This window comes from Leguminivora glycinivorella, chromosome 7 (assembly GCF_023078275.1).
Source record: "Leguminivora glycinivorella isolate SPB_JAAS2020 chromosome 7, LegGlyc_1.1, whole genome shotgun sequence".
Taxonomy (NCBI): Eukaryota; Metazoa; Arthropoda; class Insecta; order Lepidoptera; family Tortricidae; genus Leguminivora; species Leguminivora glycinivorella.
In genome coordinates, this window is record NC_062977.1 from 2,964,849 (window position 1) to 2,985,629 (window position 20,781).

Consider the following 20,781-nt stretch of genomic DNA (forward strand, 5'->3'; position numbering starts at 1 on the left):
ATTTCCGACACCGTTGAAAAATCCGCGTTTCTTTCTTGTTTGCTGTTTTAGTTGATGTCTTGATAATACTTTATTGTAATGTTGCAGTTCGTCGTGTGAATGACGTAATTGTAGAAGGATGACGTCACAGTGTGAAAGGCTTTTTACTTGTTTACAAATAGTTTCTAATTGTTCGTTGTATTTTCTGTATGCTGATACCCCTTCCCAGAAAGGGCTCATGTCGTAGTACGCGACTAATTTCCATTCGTCCCTAACTAGCTGCATTGTTCCTAGCCTATCGAAGTATAGGCCTTGCCCTTCGTTGACAGGTGTCATTTTGACGCAATTTCCAGTTGTCAAAAATGTTATGAAATAAAATAGCATCATCAATATTGTTGTCATGCATCCCCGTTTAGCTGGTTTTTTAGTTTTGTTTTGTGTCAGTTGTTTGGAGGGTTCATTTTCTGATTTTGTCTTTTCCAAAGGCAAGAGAGAAAGTTTAACTACGGGTCTTTTCAGTATTCCTTTTTCTGTCTTAAGTGTTACTACTCGTACATAACCATCTTGACCTGCGTGTACGTCTATTACCCTTCCGAGCGCCCATTTTCCTGCTGGTAAATTATCTTCGTGTATGACCACTATGTCTCCTATTTCTATGTTTTTCTGAGGATTGCACCATTTCTGTCTTGCTGTAAGTAGGCTTAAGTACTCAGATTTCCACCTTTTCCAAATGTCATTGAATATTTTTTGTGTCAAACTCCATTTTGTGCGTGCGTCCTCATATGTTTCCATTATTGTTACACCTGCTCTTCCTTGTAAGAAGTGGGCTGGGGTTAGTGTGTTTAAATCATCAATGTTTTCGGTGAGGGGACACAGTGGGCGGGAATTCAGGCAAGCTTCTAATTGGGCTAAAACTGTTGAGTACTGTTCGAAGGTAAGCTTTTGCTCACCCACTACACGTTTTAAATGGTGTTTCAAACTCCTCACTGCTCGTTCCCAGAGGCCACCAGCACTTGGCCAGGATGGGGCATTGAAATGCCACTCAATTTCCATCTCGGCAATGTCTGCTAAGAAGTTATCGTCGAACGTGTTTTGTATTTCCTTCCACTGTTGCTTTAATATGTTATTCGCGCCTATAAAATTGGTTCCTTGGTCTGAGTATAGGTGCTTTGGGGCTCCTTTCCTGGCGGCCATCCTTCTTAGAGCTGCCAGGAATGCTGAGCTTGTTAGTTCTGTTACGAGCTCTAAATGTACTGCTTTTGTGACCATGCAGATAAAAACTGCAATGTAACCTTTCAGTGTTCGACTTCCTCGCGTGTTACTAGCTTTTATGTCAACAAACCCTGTGTAATCCACTCCAGTGTGAAAAAATGGTTTTGCTTCGTTGACACGGGCGGCGGGTAGATCACCCATGAGTTGATACTGTTTTTGCCCATCGATCTTTTGGCATTTGACGCATTTTCTAACTTGTTGTTTTACTCTATTGTTTCCGCCCATCACCCAGTACTCTTCTCTCAACTTGCTTGATGTAATCTTGGCGCCTCCGTGAAGTGTTATGATATGGGCATGTTCTATTAGTAATGTAGCAAGGCGTGATTCCTTTGGAATGATTTTTGGGTGTCTCATTTCGTAAGGTAAATGCGCTTCTTCGAGACGTCCTCCTACTCTAAGTATATGTTCGTTGTCCAGGAATGGATATAATGAGAAAAGTTTACTCCTTGTTTCTACTTTGTTATTCCTGCGTAAATGTTCAATATCTTCTTCTAATTCTTTGTTTTGCACGCTTTTAATTATAGCTCGTTTAGCTTTTCGCAACTCCTGTAATGTTAGATAGCTGGGTAAGCGTTTTCGCTTCAAAGTGAATGCTCTCAATATGTAGGCTACGATTCTTGTTACTTTTGTAATTGAACTATATTTGTTTAATAAATCATGAATAATATCTTGCTTGTTATTGTTTTGGCCCACATTTGATACATAGGATTTTTTCTCCTCTTCTGTTGTATGATATGTTGGTTTTTGGCAACTTTCGTGTTCTGGCTGGAAATCAGCTAACCATGTTGGTCCTGACCACCATAAAGAGTTGTCTTTTAACTGAGATGCTGTTTGTCCTCTGCTGGCAGCATCCGCGGGGTTTTCTGACGATTTCACATAACGCCATTGTTCTTCTGTCATCACCTGTTTTATTTGTTCTACTCGATTGGCGACGAATGGTTTCCAGCGGCTTGGCTGTCCTTGTAACCATCCGAGGACGATCTTTGAATCGCACCAACCAAACGTTTCCACAGTATGCTGTTGTAGAGATATTTTTATTTTTGCCATTAGTTTTGATAGAAGATGCGCTCCACATAATTCAAGTTTCGGCAGTGTTAATTGTTTCTTCTGTGGGACGACCTTTGTTTTTGCTGCGACCAGAATTGTTTTTGTTTGATGTTCAGTTCGTGCATATACTACACACCCATATGCTTCTAGCGATGCGTCACAGTACCCATGTAGTTGGATTACGTCATTCTGTTTACATAGCAACCATCTGGGTATTTTGCAATCGTTAATTAAGTGAATTTCTTCCTGTATTTTGGACCATTCTAAGTGTATGTCATCTGGGATGGGCTGATCCCATTGAACTGTTTGTTTCCATACTTTTTGGAATAAAATTTTGAGTTTTATGCTGAGCGGGGCAAGCCAGCCAAGTGGGTCAAAGAGTTTGGAGATGTCCGATAGAAGGGTTCTTTTTGTTGGTTTGTTTTTCTGCTTTTCAATTTTACATTGAAAAGTAAATACGTCTTCAGTTGGATTCCAACTTAAACCTAGTGTTTTAGATATGTCATCTTGTTTAAAGTTAATTGTTAGGTTTTGATTGTCTTGCTTGTTCTGTATATGTTCTAACACTTCTTCTCTGTTTGAGGACCATTTTCGTAAGTTAAATCCCGCTGTTCTTAACAAGTCGATAATGTCGTTTATCAGTTTTATTGCTTGCTCTATGGAATGTGAACCGTGTATAAGATCATCCATGTAGAACGATTCTTCTAAAACTTTGGACGCTTCTGGGTAGTTTTCCTGTTCGTCACGTGCTAGCCTTTTTAGTGTCATCATGGCTAAAAAGCTTGCACTTTTTGTTCCGTATGTAACTGTTGTAAGCTGAAATGATTGTAGTATCCCGTGCTCGTCTCTCCAGATGATTTTCTGAAGGTGTTGGTCATCTTCATGCACTAAGATTTGACGGAACATTTTTTCTAGGTCAGCGCAGAACACAAACTCGTACTGTCTCCATTTTAATAGCAATGTTTGTATGTCTTTTTGTAAATTTGGGCCCCTGTACATTAATTCGTTCAATGAGTATCCTGTTGATGTTTTGCTAGACCCATTGTACACCACTCTATACTTTGAAGTTAAGGATTCTGCGCGTTCCACAATGTGATGAGGCAAATAGCATTCCACTTTGTTGTTGTTTAAGGAAGGTTTCATATGTCCTAAGTCACTGTACTCTTTCATGAAAGCTTTGTATGCTTCAGCTAATTTGTTCTGTTTTTGGAGCTTGTTTTCCATGTGTTTAAATTGGGCTATTGCTTTTGCCTTGGACTCTCCTAATTTTTCTTGAAAGTTAGGTTTCATAGGAATGCGTACTTCGTATCTTCCGTCTACTGTTCTCTTCGTGTGTTCTTCAAAGTGCTTTACGCATTCCAAGTCTTCCTGTGATAAGTTTCCCTCTTCTGTTATGTCTTCCACTTCCCAAAACTGTTGTATCTCTTCTAAGTTGTTAATAATTATATTACAACGGTAGGTTTCCAGCTCTTCTTCGTCATTTCCGCTTAAAAGCCACCCAAGTTGACTCTCCTGCGCCAGAGGTTGGTACTCATCCTCACCCTTTATTTTACCATCTAGAATAATCTGCGCATTAATCACTGATCCTAGAAGCAGATCTACTGGGCGACTAACGTTGAAGTCTGGATCGGCCAAGTTAAGATTCTGTATCATGGACCATGAAGGTCTCGAAAATGTTTCGCTTGGCAGACATTTCACAACTTTGTTCATGATAAAAACTTTTGCGTTAAATGTAAAGTCATTGTAAATCGACATACATTGTATTTTAAGTTTGCCCTTACAGTCGTTCTCTTTCTCTCCCAATCCATATATAACTCCAGAACACTTATCTCGTTTTAAATTAAGTATCTGAGCGGACCGTTCTGTTATAAGTGAAATTTGGCTTCCGGGGTCTACCAGGGCCCGAAATGTGTGATAGGTGCCATCTGCCGCTTGCACTTTCAATATGGCGGTAGCTAATAAAGTTTCACAGAATGTAGTCTGTGAAATGTTTGTTGAATAACCCATCTGCTTATTCGAAGTAATTGCATTTGTTGCATAAGTTGAGGTCGATGACTGAACTGCTGATGTTGTATTTCTAGCACATGCCTCGTGCAATAATGTGTTATGTTGACCTGAACATTTCTGACATGTTTTATTTGAGTTGCAAGCATTTCCATTATGACTAAATAAGCAATTTATGCATAATGCCAGTTTATTGACCGTTTGGAATCTTTTTTCCATAGGCATCTGCAAAAAATGTCGACAGCTGTAGATTCCATGTTGTAGTTTGCATAATGGACATTTGATACCTGAAACGTGCATAGCTTTCGCAATAGTTACATTTCCACTGTTATTTTTGTTAACTCCACTGTTATTGTTGTAATAAGGTCGATTATTGTATGATTGAATAGGTTTCTTAATGTTGTTAAATGTCGACTGTTGAGTGTTTCCTTTGTTGTTTAGAGACTCCTGTTTTCGGCGAGATGCTTCTAGACTCGTGAATCTTCCTTCTAAGAAATCAAAGAACTCCTGTAGTACTGGTAACTCCCTCGAGTTTTTTAATGATTCTATGTAGTCTTTGTGTGTCTCAGCGTCTAGCTTTTGAGTTAAAATGTAAACTACTAATGGGTCCCACGTAGCAATATCTACTCCTAGATTTTTAACGGCATGCAAGCATTCCATTGCTGTGTCATGCAGTTTCTTTATTTGGGCTAAAGACGGTTGTTGCATGTTGGGTAGCCCAAATAATATGTTCATGTGGGAATTGAATATCAATTTAGTATTATTGTATCGATTATTGAGAATCTCCCAACAAACTACGTAATTTTCCGAACTTATCTGAAGATGTTGAATTAGACGCTCTGCTTCTCCCTTAACTTTTGACTTCAAAAATTGCATTTTTGAGCGTTTGATAAGGTCGAATTGTTATGAATTGCTTCACTGAATAAATCTTTGAAAGAGACCCAAGAATTGTAATTTCCGTAGAAGGTAGGGATGTCCAAAACTGGTGTTGATTTTATCTTATGTTTTACAGACCACACCTTTTTGTTAATATTTTTCTTCATCATGTTATAAGTATTTTCATGCATGTCAAACACACTTTCATACGCCGAATCACCTAGGGAACCCTCGCTTTCCATTTCCCAGTGTAAATTGTCGATAGCCGACCAACGAGCCTCCAATGTTTTGAGAGTATCCTCTAGCTCCCATTTCTCTGTTAATAGGTCAATCTGAATGTTATTCACGGTCCGCGCGAAGGCTTTTATGTTTGCCTGTTGTTTACGCATCATCTCGTCCATCTTACTTTCGGTTCCTCTCTGCTGTTTCCCAAATATGTTTCCTCCTACCTCGGCGACGGATCCTGGCGCATCGCCTTTAGCAGCCGTCTCTGCTTGTTCTCTGTTAACGGTTGTTAATGTGCTTGTACTTGAAGCGTTCAGGTCGGTCTTAGATTCAATGTTCTTCTCGGATAATTCTTGATACCCTGCTGTTAGCTTGGCGTGGAAAGTGGTATATGATTCCTTAGTACTCTCATAAATCCTGTTAGTAAAATACGAACTAGATTGACTCTCCACCATACCCAACTGTTCATGGTTAAACTGGAACTCACTCCATAATAAGTTTAATGTGTCTAAACGTGTTTTAAAATATTCAAGCTTCGTTTTCCTGTCCGAACTGTCTTTCCTAAAGTTAGCGTAAGATGCCTCAATTAGACGTTGAATCTCCGCTTGACGCTGAACGTAGGCCATGTTGATTGATGAATATAAGTAAAATAAGGAAAGATCTTACTTGAATATCTCCTAGCGCTGCTCTGTTACTGCCAGTACCACTACTGTTGCTGTTGAAACTCTGCTACTCCACTCCTTCAAACGCTGCAACCCTCACTCGTTGATTTTAAGTTCGTTCACCTCACACGATTATCAACCAAAGTATTAAACGCGCGAGATCCGGTTCGAAGGACCATGTAGAAGAGCGGGTTTCGCGTTGGTTGATGAAAAGTCCGGAGAAGAGTAGAGATTATTCTGTTTATTTAAAATATTAAAATGTTATATGAATGTTATGTTATGTTATCGAATGCACCCGGCCACGACGGTTCTCAAAAGTGCACTAATTTTAGGTAAATGAAAATTGGCTAACGTAGAGTAAATTGCTGACTGGGCACACGTGCCGCACGAGGCCCGGAACGTGTTGAAGGTGCATTGCACCGAACAACTATATAACGGTTTTATCTATCTTACTGCGACATATATATTTGATAAAAATCGCGCGAACTTGCGATAATCGCGTATTCGTGTTGTATTAGGACAACCTCTAAGGTAAACGCGTGACGTCATTTTAAGCTGCCTGCGTGAATGACCTGAGAAACCAAAGGTCATTGAAGGGTTTTGTATCGATTTTCACACCAAAACGTAGTCATTTTCAGCGAAAGTATAAGCTTGATGTAGGTAACGTGACTTTCCTAAGACTAGAAGAATACCTTTTACATCGATGCAATATACTTGTTTGAAAATATTTGCTTGAAATAAGTAGGTAATGTTGGTATCAGTATCATAAAAACTGCCTCGGGCAATTTTATCCTTCAAAGTTTGCGTAAGAAGATATAATTACTTTCTTTGATGTTTTTCATGTCTAGAGGTCAATTTAAAAAGATAAATAAGAATATGTCTAGTTATTTGAATACAATTAATGACAGTCGTGAATGATTTCATTATTTGTAACGAAAGTTGCATCATTAATTTTGCCGTTTTAAGTTTTTTTAGGTCTCAATCTTTTTTCCGATACAGTTGAAATTCCTGCTTAGGTTTTTTAGTAAAATTTTCGCAAGCAGTCTAAACTGAATAGTTCAATTTAATAGTCGTATCGTATGACTCTTACATAGTTAAAGTAGCATTACAAAAATGAGTAAGTGAGTAAAACACTCTTGTTTATACACAAAGGGTTACCCAAGTATGTAGGGTGAGGTTGCCAACAATGAGCCACCAAAAATTTAAATCTTAATAAGTCAGTCATAATAGGTCCAAATTCAATTTTTTTTTATTCAGTGCATTTGTTATTTATCTAGCTCTAAATTTTCATCATTATTTTTTAATAAAACTGAATAGAAGTCGAGATATTTTAGTTTTTTTAAAAGATGAACAATGGCTCATTGTGTACAATCTCTGGTACAGACTGAACCGGTACTATGTATTCAATGAACCGGCCTAGTACACAATGAACCTACCATTATATAATTGCATAGTTTTTGATAAATAATTGCAAAATATACAAACTGATTTAGGAAAATATGGGGCAATTTAATAAATACAACATTTACAATGTCAAAAATGCTTATTTATTTAAACTAAGAGTAGTTTACTAATGTAACCGTCACAATATTCTTCGTTATATGAAAAATAAAGTCTTGCACCGCAAAAAACTTAAATAATATATGTATTATCATATATTTTTGTACTATATAGTAACGTTATATTAGATATATTTATATTAACTCTTAAACATGGCAAAAGTTGTACAAAATAGACCTTCCAAAGGCTAACTAGAGAATTACCTAGAGAACCTCCTGGTTCATTGAGTACTCTAGCCTTGTGGTTCAATGTGTGCTAGATATACATTTTCACTTTTTAAATTCGGTAAAAAATAAACGGCACAAGAAAGCCGCATCAGTGAATGTCAAAAAGATAGAGAAATAGTCACTCCGCACAACTGATTAATTAGATAAATCAAACATAACTACATTCTGAGAAAATAAAAAAACTAAATACTTAATTTTTTTCTGTTTTCTTGTCCAAAATCACAAAATACTTCACTACACGTGCAATTTCAACGCGGACCGGCCGCCGACTGGGGAGCGAGCGGGGGAACCTTAGCGGCGCGTGCCTATGTTCGCAGTGCAGTTTGGCAACGTCGCATTTTCGAATAAAACCGTTGGTTCCTTGTGTACCACTGGTTCTCTGTTGCCCACCTTACCCTACCAGCTCAACTATCCACCCGCTCAAGTTTTCCATTTAGAAAACCCGGGCATAACCTACGTGCCCGAAATATACTCACCGTCCAATTCGAGCAACACTTAATAAGATACACCGGGATAAGATACCTCTTTCGGTGCAGTAGAAAATGTCACTCTCAAGTTATTGTGTCGCTGTAAAATGTTAAAAGCCTTGTTCGAATCGGACCGCTAGTTGTAGAGCGCTCCATTGTACTAGGGTCTCTAGTTACTTTAAAAACTTGCGCAGTCTGTTTACCAGACTTATTTGTTTGCCAACTTTACGACGGCACTAAAGCTTTAAGGCGACTTGTGTAATTGTACTATTTGACACAGTTTCCGAGGGTGTAATTTTGTGAGATGAATTTATGGTGTGACGTAGGCGAACGAGATATTGATTGTGCCTCGCTGTATAATTATACAATAATGTCTGAGATCGTTATACATTTATCAACTGTCGTATATATTGCCAACATGCTGTATACTGTATATGCAGATAGAGGTGACCCTCCCCATTATAAAACATTGCTTGTAGGGGAATTACCTCTGTTTGTTTTATTGTACTTACTTAAATTCAATTTCATCAATTTAAAAACGGTTTAGCTCTGCCGTAGATTTTTACAAATTTAAAAGGATATTAAAATTTTATCTGACAGTCTGTCATTATATTACTTATAAAATTATGCTCTATTGTCCCGGATCTGTAAGTTCACATTTTTGATACATTTGTTTTGAAGTATGTTGCGATGTGGCTAAGACGTATAGTTTGCCAAATCGAACGATTAATTTCGAATTGGTTGAATCAATTAGGCCCTATGTACAAGGAGGCGCTTAAACAAATATACGATTTCTATCAACTTACTGAAATGTCATTTGAATCGAAATGACAGACTCTGCCACAGCACTAGTTTAAAAGTAAAATTGAATGATAAATGACATAATAAGTAAATCCTGCTTGATAAATTAATATCGTAAAATACTCACTAACGAATATCCGCAAATCCGCAAAAATGTAACATGTGTTAGATTATGTTTAAAGTAAGCGAAATATTGTTTTTAAGTACTTAATTTTTTAAATATTAGTACAGGATTTTATTTAAAATTTCATTAGGTTGCGCGAGTTTACGTTTTGTGGACGACGTCATGTGTCAAAAAGAGGTTCTTACAGCTCTGGGATAATAAATCGTCTGTACGTTATAACACTGCGTCTGCCGTTTATGTCATACACATTTGTAAATCACACACTATACCTAGGTTAGTACAAGTATACCACACTAATTGTTTTGTTTGTGTTGTCCTGTAGGAGAGCGGACAGCGCGAGGTAATCACGTGATGACCCTTGCACTATTACGTGTCGTAGCCTGATGACATACATACATGCCTGTATTTCCAAAAGGGGTAGAAAGAGCATTGAAATTGCTTCAGCATCTCTCTTACCAAATACAGTCGACTTCAATGATACAGATGTAGTGCGAAAAGCGTTTCCTACTTATTTTTACGAATACGTACGGACGTGTCATGTTCTCATGCTATTTCAGTCAGTCTCGGTACAAGGCCTACCGACATTGTCGTACTAGCATGACAAATACGAAATACGAAAGTTTCCGTAAATCTACGAAGGAATATCTTTTCGCACTACATCTGTACGGGAAGAAAGTTGGTGGTAAAATTCGTAACCCGTCACCACGCAGGCTGTTAAATCTTATGGATACAAATTAGTAAAACAGCCTTTCCCCCTCATTCATAAACGTTCACTAAAGTTATCATACATACATACATACATACATACATAAAATCACGTCTGTATCCCATAAAGGGGTAGGCAGAACACATGAAACTAATAAAAAGCTTCAGTGCCACTCTTGGCAAATAAGGGGTTGAAAGAAAAACGAAACTGTGACATTGCAGTGACAGGTGACTAAAGTTATCAAGCCGATAAAATTCGTTTGTGCCTTTCTATCACACCAATACGTCGGAAAGGGACAAACGTATATTGTGCAACAAGGGAGGTAAGGGGGATTTTGTCAACGAGTGTTAATAACTCGCGACAGCCGCAGGCTGGAGTAACTTAGTAACTTTAATTCTAATTTTTATTAAATTAGGACACTTTGTTCGGTTCTCGTTTGTTTCCTTTCTTTTAGTGAATATTTTAAATATATGATTTTGACTCTCGGAGACCATATACATCTCTAAGGAGAATAAGATTAAGTATACATTTTATCTTTAGTTGTGACATTTAGAGTCATTTGCACCTCTAAAGTAATTTTAGACTTTTTTTTTGTATTTGTACTTTTTATATTTAGTGTAGTTGTTGGTTGTAATTCGACATTTAGAGACCTTCTACATCTCTAATTAATTGTATTGAGTTAACTTTAGTTAAAACTAAGAATTAGTATATAATAATAGTATCAATTGTAATTTCAATTCAATTTTAAATATTTTCTAAATATGTACATGTGACGTGTAAAAGTGCCCCTGTGGCCTATTTGCTGAATAAATTATTTTGATTTTGATTTGATTTTGATTTTGACATGTCCGTAAGACTACGTGTATTTGTGAGTATGAGAACCACTCCGTCACGCACGTTGCCAATACCAAAGCGTCACGATAATTAATTAAATGTCTTGTGGAGTAATTGTTTATGTACAACCTTGCGTGGCATTATTATAAAATACCGTAACGCAACTGTCAATGTAAATATTGTCATTAAAGCAATTCATAAGAATTAGTGAAACATCGGATATCCGCTTGAACAAGTTTTTACTTTTAAATAAGTATGAAAAGTACGTACATAGGTACACTAAACTTATAAGTATGTTTTGTGAGGTCTGTACAAACCAGCGAGTCGGGCTAAATAAAAAAAAACAGCGACAGTATGTATCTCCATCTACAGATGGGCACTTTCAGAATCCCCCCCCCCCCCCCCCATTAGCGAAAGTTGTCAACAAAAATTAACTCACTGTCAGTTTTGTGACGATAATTAAGCATGAAATTACAATAAAAATATTATTTTTGTGTTAATTACATAATTTTTAAGCGATAATCTACATTCAGAATGTAAAAAAAAATATTTAGACAGACTTTACAAAACTGACAGCGAGTTAATTTTTGTTAACAACCTTTTCTAATTGGGGAACCCAAATTCTTAAAATGCCCGGATACTGCATGGAATCTTTGATTAGAATAATATCAACTATGACTAAGATATTTCGTCATTTAAATAATGACATGGGCGATGTAAATCATCTATTACTTAGTAAGTACTCTAGATACGGAATTTTGAACAGAATGAATGTCAACAGGCTATGGCATAGGCAACCGCATGAATGTCTTGTGTTGGATACATGATATCAAATATACAAATCGTATTTTATGTATTGTATTACCTGACAAGCGAAGGCCTTACAGATTCCATTTTTTTGGATGATGGATTCAATTCATCTCTTGGATTGTGTGATTAACACTTTTTTACTCCATGAGATGCAGACGGTCAAGCAAATCGTGGCACAGAAATGTAGTGCTCACCGGCCAATCGTATTCATAAAACGCGTGCCTTCCTAAACCTTGACGTTGGCGCAATCATCGTCGAGGCATAACACTGAAAATTGACTGGAAATGTAGGGGCGAAGGTTTAATTTTTTTAAATTATGAATGGGCTTTACTCTTGACTTGACCACAGACTAGCCAAAGGCAAAGACGTGGCCTACGATGGAGTGAGTGTTTTCCCATGGAAAATTTGAATTTCGCGCGTTTTTTTGTGCCAATATTTGCTTGATAGTTTATAGCGTATTTATGGAAGAATCTGTCAGGTTTTTGAAATTTGTGGGATGTTTGGGAGATCAAATAAATTATCATACATTTGTGTAGAAATAGTGTTGAAGTTGGAAGTACACACTGCACTCTGTGCATCTTACATTTTTCTCTATAGAACCTTCTTCAAATAATTTCGATTTCTATTTTCTATCTTATTATTTCATGTGTACTAACTATCATGCCGTTTGATTGTGACACGATTTTGTCACATAGATTAGCATTAGCACAAAATGTGACTAATATTCGTTGAGGGAAATGGAACTTTTATCTTCATTTGAAATTTTATATTTGTCGTAAAGGTGTTCATTGTAATTTGCCCTGTACTGTAAAATTGTTGTTTGAAAGTATTTAAAATTTATTTTCAATTCAGTATTTAGAAATTCGCATACTTAAATTGGCTGATTTCTTTTCTTTTCGCTTCGTATATTTCTGTGTGCGGCACGAAACCGACTTTATTTATAAAAAAAAACTAATGTTTATTTTTTTTATAGATCGTTCCGAACCTTGTACGGATACTGAAGAATTTGATACTGGCCGGTTACTCGCCGGAGCATGACGTTAGCGGCGTTTCGGATCCCTTCCTTCAGGTAATAAAATTACGAGGTTAATAATTAACTTGCTCAAACACCGTTTACCGATGCTATCAGATTAGAGCTGGTTTATTGACTCGTTGGATTTAGATTATTACAATGATGTACAACTATTTGATAAAGTAATAATGATGTAGCAGTTTGCGTGTTAGTTTATGAATGAATATATGTTATACATTTTTGTTAACTTTTACTTTTGATATCATTTGGACACTATGAATTTCAAAAATGTCAACAGCATTTAAGTGACTACTTATTTGAAACTAGAATTGTTTAATCTTTATTGTTGTGCCTCTAGGGCCAGAACAACATTTTAAGGCGTTAGTAGACGAAATACAGATACAGAACTGTATATTTCCTTCCAGGTTAAAATCCTTCGCCTCCTCCGGATACTAGGCAAGAACGACGCGGAAGCATCAGAAGCCATGAACGACATTTTGGCACAGGTCGCCACTAACACAGAGACCAGCAAAAACGTGGGGAACACCATCCTTTACGAGACTGTGCTGTCTATCATGGACATCAAGTCTGAGAGCAGTCTGCGGGTTAGTAGTATCACATTTGTCACTGCTACCATACATATAAACATACAATCACGCCTGTGTCCCATAAAGGGGTAGGCAGAGCATATGAAACTACTCCAGTTTCAGTGCCACTCTTGGCAATTAAGCGGTTAAAAAAAAATTGTAACATTGCAGAGACAGGTTGCTAGCTTCTCGCTTACGTTACAATACAACCCATACCCCACAGTCGACTTCTACGTCAAATCATGTTCGGAATATATGAAGGCTGATATTAGGCTGTAACTGTGCACATTATTTGCGGTCTTTGGAGGTTAAATAAGCTTGTAATACTTGTTGACAGGTCCTAGCGGTGAACATCCTCGGCAGGTTCCTCCTGAACAACGACAAGAACATCAGATACGTCGCGCTGAACACGCTGTTGAGGACGGTGCATGTCGACACGTCGGCTGTTCAGAGGCATCGGACCACCATCTTGGAATGTTTGAAGGTATATATCATTTGGGGTTACCCTCATCTGGCAGAATAATTTTAGTGCGAAACACACTTCGCATAACATGTTTCGCAGAAACACTTTCGGTCGAATGGTAATTTTGCAGAAAACTTAATTGGCATTATTACTACCACACATAAGATATATTTGGCAGAATATTGTTTTACAGAACATTACTTTGGTCGACTTTGGTTTAGCATAATTGTATGTACCATAATAATCTTATAGCATAATATTACATTAGCAGAATTATTACTCGCTATCAGAAAAGAAAAACTGCCCCAGAGTCACCGTTAGGTACGACGACGAGCGAAGCGAGGAGGAGTGTTAGGTATCTTGCATCCCCAACACATCCAACTCGCTATCAAATAGCAAATTACAACTTTATGCCGCCTAAATATTATGCACAAATATTATCTGCAAATGTATTGTTCGACTAGAAGACTATTATGCTCATCAACATTATGACAACAGACGATTCGGTATTACAAAAATCTGCGAAATGATTTGTGCCAAAGCATATTCTGCTAAAGGTGTTTCTGCCAAACTTGATTTCTGCCAAGAACTATTATACGAATCAAATATATGAGTAAAAAGTTTCTGCCAGATAATAGTGAACCATCATTTGAAGTGAACCAAAAACTGTTGCATGTAATGTACACGTCATAACGACAAAGAGAACGCTACGTTTTCCTGCTAGAAGACAGATGTAGGAAGCGCATCAAACAAATAGCTGGTAGCGAGTAGGAACGGTGTATGCAATGAGAGCTTTGGAAAGCCTCGTTACGGCTCAGACACGACATTGGTCTAAGCGCGACAGCGGTGAGCGGCGGCCATACATTGGAGCGAGACACAGCAATGGGACTTTTCATTCGCACGTATGGCTGCCGCTCACCGCTGTCGCGCTTAGACCAATGTCGTGGCTGGGCCGTTACGAAATTCAGTACAGTCTTCAGGCAGGCAATCATGGTCGTGAGATAAATGATAAAACATCAGGCCGTCCCTATCGAACTTACAAATAGTGCGATAGGGACGGCCTGATGTTTTATCATTTATCGCGCGACCGTACTTGCCTGCCAGTTCTCAATGTCCATCTACTCTCACGGCTTCATTTAAAACCTCTGTCACCATCTCAGGTTTTTTTTCAACGATCATGTTCCTCTAAAGTCCATGATTTTAATTGCTACATCTTGGTTACTTATTATTTTCCAGGACCCCGACATCTCCATCCGCCGACGCGCCATGGAGCTGTCCTTCGCGCTGGTGAACCAGCAGAACATCCGCAGCATGATGAAGGAGCTGCTCGTGTTCCTCGAGCGCTCGGAGCCCGAGTTCAAGGCGCACTGCTCCAGCGCCATGCTGCTGGCCGCCGAGAGATACGCGCCCACCAACAAGTGGCACCTGGACACGCTGTTTAAGGTCTTCCTCAAGGTGAGAGCTGTGCCTCGCCCTGGTGAACCAGCCACAGACCGCCTAATCTACTAGACGGAGCATTTGAGCCAACTCAAAGTCACCACACATTTCCATTTAAATTCACAACCAGCATTCGTGTAATTTTGGAAAATTTATAAAAAATGAGTTTTATGGTTAAAACTGGGCTCTTACACTAGGTATGTAATGGTGTAAGATGCTACTCAATGACGCTGCTCAAATCGCTATCATGTCATGTTAGTTACATCGTGTGCATCGTGGCGCAACTGACCCTTCACACTCACTTCACTGAGCATCAACACTTTTATTCTTACATACATACATACAATCACGCCTGTATCCCATAAAGGGGTAGGCAGAACACATGAAACTACTAAAGCTTCAGTGCCACTCTTGGCAAATAAGGGGTTGAAAGAAAACGAAACTGTGACATTGCAGTGACAGGTTGCCAGCCTCTCGCCTACGCCACACTTTTATTCTTGCATTTTAGTAATTGGCACTGGTCCCACCGCGAGCTAGTAAACTATGAGCTATCGGCTATAAAAATAACAAAAGATAAGCACTACCGTGCAAATAAAAGAGAGACGGTGATTTTGATAGTTCACCGCTGGACGAGTAACTATAAACATCGCCGTGTCTCTTTTATTTATACGGGAGTGATTATCTTTTGCTCTTTTTATAGCCGATAGCTCATAGGTTACTAGCTCGCGGTGGGACCAGTGCCATAAGCAAAAGTTGATGTTTAATCCATTAGATCTTTGTCTTTCTTTCCAAATGTATGTGTTGCTGTATGTAGACGGTTTCTGCAATAAACGTTATTCTATTCTAGTCTTCTGTCTTTTAATTGAATGTTTTTTTTTTCCACCAGGCGGGCAACTACCTCCGAGACGACACCGTATCCAGCACCATCCAGATCATCTCTTCAGCGCCGACCGAACGGCAGGCTTACGCAGCAATGAGACTCTGGAGCTCCCTAGAACGCTCCGCTATTAGTGGGGACGCCTCTGACAAACAGCCGCTAGTTCAGGTAACCTCACACTAACTTATCTTAGAAATACACCACTACCTACAATTTCCTCTGTCGAGCCTGTCACCAACCAGATCATCTCTTCAGCGCCGGCAGAGCAGCAGGCTCATGAAGCGATGAGACTGGAGCTCGTTAGATCGCTATGCTGTTAGTGGGGGCGCCTCCAATAAACAGCCGCTAGTCCAGGTAACTACCCCACCACTGTCACCAACCAGATAATCTCGTAGGCACCTACCGAGCGCCAAGCTTACGCAGCCATGCGACTCTGGAGCTCCTTAGAGTGCTCCGCTATTAGTGGGGACGCCTCCGATAAACAGCCGCTAGTTCAGGTAAAACTAAGGTTCCACTTGTGGCTGAATACTACTACTATTTTAATACGGGGAACTGAACACATCATTAGGTTTTCAATATATTTTTAGCTTTAATTTGGCATTAGGGTCGTGTACATGAAATCCGGAGCCGAAGTTAATGGTACGCATTCACCGAACGGAATGAAAGCGCGTCTCTGCATTTGTAACCGACATGGTTCATATGATGAGCAAATACTATTTCTAGTTTAATTTACCGCCCTATAAAGCTCACACACTGACTATACTGTATATGTAGGTATGGAAAGGTATACGTTTAGTATCAGTTTGTTCTTTTCCTTACGTTGTCGCTGAAAAGTCGTAAACATGCCATGTATACCAAAGGTTCTGTCATAATGTACACTAATTTAATTGTAATTTCAGGTGGCAACATGGACGGTAGGAGAGTACGGCGATCTGTTGGTGTCGGAAGCCAGCAATGCTATTTCAATGGTGGACGACGACGGTGTAGGTAAGTCAAGCCAACTTTTTCCAACAGATTATGTAGAGCGGCTGTATTGCTGATTCGTTGCTGGACTAGTCAATGAGAACATCACACATCATGAATATGAATTTATGAAAGAACTAGCTTTTGCCCGCGGCTTCGCTCGCGTTAGAAAGAGACAAAAAGTAGCCTATGTCACTCACCATCCCTTCAACTATCTTCACTTCAAAAATCACGACAATTCGTCGCTCCGTTTTGCCGTGAATGACGGACAAACAAACAGACACACACACTTTCCCATTTATAATATTAGTATGGTTATTCTATTCACTTGTTAGTTGTCAAAGCGGACCCCAGGCTCCCATCAGCCGTGGCAAATGCCGGGATAACGCAAGCAGGATGATGACGATTCTATTCAATTATTACTCAATTTAAGTTGGCATTAGCTGCTTAGATGATATGAAGCGAAAGCAAGTGAATGATGAGATGACGGATGATAGGTAGGTTTGGAAGCGGAAGACATGCTGCGCCGACCCCAAATGAATGGGATAAGGGCAGGCGAATGATGATGATGAGTAACAACTACCTATAGATAAGTGTAAGAAGTTTATATTATAAATATTAAATATTATTATAGGACATTCTTCGCTCAGCTCAAGAAGGCTTGTGTTGTGGGTACTCAGACAACGATATATATAATATATAAATACTTATATACTCGTACATAGAAAACATCCATGACTCAGGAACAAATATCTGTGCTCATCACACAAATAAATGCCCTTACCGGATTCGAACCCGGGACAGCGGCGCAGCAGGCAGGGTCACTACTGACTGCGCCAGACCGGTCGTCAAAAATTGCTGTTGGAAAGTAGATGTTTCGATTATTTTCGGAAATTGGTATTGTTTAAGTCTATTAGTCATTTGTATCACTAATTTGTGAATGACTTCAACTGTAAAACTGGAGTAAATAGGCTAGTTTCCTACTAGTCAAATCAGCTTCTTTTTATGAACTGTCAAAACGATTTGCTAATATGGAATTACTATGAAATACTGAGGAGTGACGTCACGGTCAATTCAATTACTTTATATGTTTCTCTGAAACTTATTAAATAGAAATTATGTTTAAAAATAACTACTGTCCATATTTTTCTTCTAATTATGTGGTGCTTTATTTCGTGCACTGCCTAAAATATTTTATTTTAAGTATAGGAAACTAGCCTATTATCTTTTTAGATATGACTTCTGTTAGATTTTCCCTTACTGAATAAGAATGTTTTTTTTTTTGTATTGCAGACGACTTCGAGCGACCTCGCGAGGAGTACGTGATCGACATCTACCAGAAGCTGCTGTGGTCGACCCAGTTATCCATCACCACTAAGGAGTTCCTGCTGCTGTCGTTAGCCAAGCTGTCGACCAGGTTCACCAGCCAGCCTAGTCAGGAGTGAGTTTTTAAACTTTTTAAATATTTTATTTGTTTATTCTGTGTATGACTTGTTCTGTAGCTAAGTTTGATGTCCTTATCACAATTCACAATCAACTACTAACTATCAGGCGTGCTCCCACTGCTATGCACTAGGCAAAGGTACACCCATCTTAAAGGCCGGCAACGCACCTCCAACACTTCTGGTGTTTCGGGTGTCCATGGGCGGCAGGGATCGCTTACCATCGACCTGTTTGGTCGTTTGCCTCCTATCACATTGAAAAAAAGAGCAGGAAGGGTGATAGCTTTTGTTATGCTGCCACGAAGTGCTGGAATAATGTTCCGCCACCGATTCGATAGAGCAGTACTATGGGTAAATCTAAATAAGGTCAACGAAACAAAAAGCGTACTTTTGTTGCCTGAATTTACTTATAAACGAATAATAAACCTTCAACTGTCTTTTTCCGGGTTCCGTATTTGTATTATTATTTATGATGAGAAATATTTATTTTTATTTTGTATTACAGTAAAATCCGAGTGATCATCGATACGTTCGGGTCTCATATTCACATCGAGTTGCAGCAGAGAGGAGTGGAACTATCTCAACTATACAGGTGCGTTATTTAAAAGACATATTTCAAAAGCAAACATATACTTACTTACTTACTTCACTGGCTCAGCGACCCAAAAAGGATCTTGGCCTCCGACGCAAGAGATCGCCACTCTGCCCTATCCTGCGCCACTTCACGCCAGTTGGGTACACCAAGTGCGGACAGGTCTTTCAGGGCTTCCTCGCACCAGCGATATCTGGGACGCCCACGCGGACGTTTTCCACCTGGGCGTCCCACATATGCTCTTCTCACACCACGATCCTCTCCCATCCTTTCCAGGTGGCCAAGCCAGCGGAGTCGTGTGGCTTTGATCTCGCCAATTATATTAGGCACCGCCATTAGCTCTTCCAGCTCTCTTTTTCTCCTGCGCCTCCAGGTTCCATCTCCCTCTTTCTTCAGATCTCTTTCAGAATCTTCCGCCAGATTTTCCTTTCCGCCACTAAAAGCTTGTTCTCTTCTTTCTGTGTCAGTGTCCAAGCTTCACACCCATACATCAAAATTGGTCTAATAAGTCTTGTAGACTCGAATTTTGGTTGGTCTACTGATCAGCTTGGACACTAACACTCGGTGGAGCGCTGCCGAGCATCTTAGGGCGTTCTGGATCCGAATATCTATCTCCTCTTCCCTTTGGTTGGTATCAGTCACAGTGCATCCGAGGTACCTGAAATGATCCACACCTTTGTAGGTACTTGTTCCAACTACTAGATCTTCTCTTTTCATTCTGGTGTTCTTGTATCTTCTCATCTGTAGATATTCGGTCTTCTGGCGGTTGATTGCGAGACCAATCTTTTCCCCTTCCTGCTCAACAATTCCAGCCATGGCCTCCAGGTCCCTTTTATTTTGAGCCAATAGCCCCAGGTCATCAGCATAGCCAATGATCTTATGTTTGCCGTTCAACTCCACACCCCCTTCATACCTAAGAACTTCTCGGATGACGTATTCGAGTACCAAGTTGAACAGCATTGGCGAAAGGGCGTCTCCTTGTTTTAGACCAGTAACAACTTCGAATTCTGCTGACAGTTCTCCGCAAGCTCTTACCTTCATCTTGCAAACATATATTACAGCTTAAATAATTGATAGGTTTAGGGCTAGTTGCATCAAACACAGTTAACAAACACATCATCGTCACGCGGCAGGTGTCTATGGAACTTCTGATACAATACCATTTTGCGAACGTTTTGACGGTGACAGACAATGTGCAACCGAACCTTAATTGGTTAAAAGTTGACACATGGTGCCTATGTAGATATAATTAGTATTGTAAAAATGTTTGAGAGATTATATCTGGAACCCGTGGACGTGGACGCTTCCAAAGAAGGTTTAGCAAAATAGATCGATTCTCGCGTCATAGAGAAGTGAAGCTTCTATTTGTTTCTGTGAACATTCTCGTTTTTGTGAATTCAAAGGGTTCCGTAATATTTGAACGATTTTACTAGAGTTATAACTTTATAAGCGCCTATGTATTTGGCGTTTTCAAGTGAAAGGTATCATATCGTCGCTCACCATAAAGAGTGGGTTTGTTCGGCACCGTGGTATAAAAATGGTGTTTTAATTAAAAGTGTTTATAATTTCAGACAATACGCGCACCTGCGGCCGGCGCTCCTCGAGCGCATGCCGCCCATGGACGCGCCCGCGCGCGCCGGCCACGACGCGGAGCCCGAGCCCGAGCCGCAAGCAGACACACACGCGCCCGGGAACCACCAGGTACTGACGCTGATGACTGCAAAAAAACACTACTGGACTGAACATCTATTTTATTCCAACGGCCTTTTATTCTCCAAGCTAAAATTTAAAATAGACCATCATTTTTTACTACC

General features: G+C 39.4%; 1 protein-coding gene across 5 annotated transcripts in view; it reads left to right on the forward strand.

Annotated features, from left to right (window-relative positions):
* The window catches only part of LOC125228398 (AP-1 complex subunit gamma-1), a 69,488-nt gene that overhangs the window by 44,040 nt on the left and 4,667 nt on the right, over positions 1 to 20,781 (forward strand). For all 5 annotated transcript variants that reach the window (XM_048132954.1, XM_048132956.1, XM_048132955.1 and 2 more), the window contains exons 7-15: positions 12,568 to 12,663; positions 13,032 to 13,211; positions 13,531 to 13,677; positions 14,893 to 15,111; positions 15,980 to 16,138; positions 16,870 to 16,957; positions 18,227 to 18,374; positions 18,881 to 18,967; positions 20,539 to 20,668. In XM_048132954.1, the coding sequence (XP_047988911.1) occupies positions 12,568 to 12,663; positions 13,032 to 13,211; positions 13,531 to 13,677; positions 14,893 to 15,111; positions 15,980 to 16,138; positions 16,870 to 16,957; positions 18,227 to 18,374; positions 18,881 to 18,967; positions 20,539 to 20,668 (1,254 nt within the window). The remainder of the gene's footprint in view (positions 1 to 12,567; positions 12,664 to 13,031; positions 13,212 to 13,530; positions 13,678 to 14,892; positions 15,112 to 15,979; positions 16,139 to 16,869; positions 16,958 to 18,226; positions 18,375 to 18,880; positions 18,968 to 20,538; positions 20,669 to 20,781) is intronic.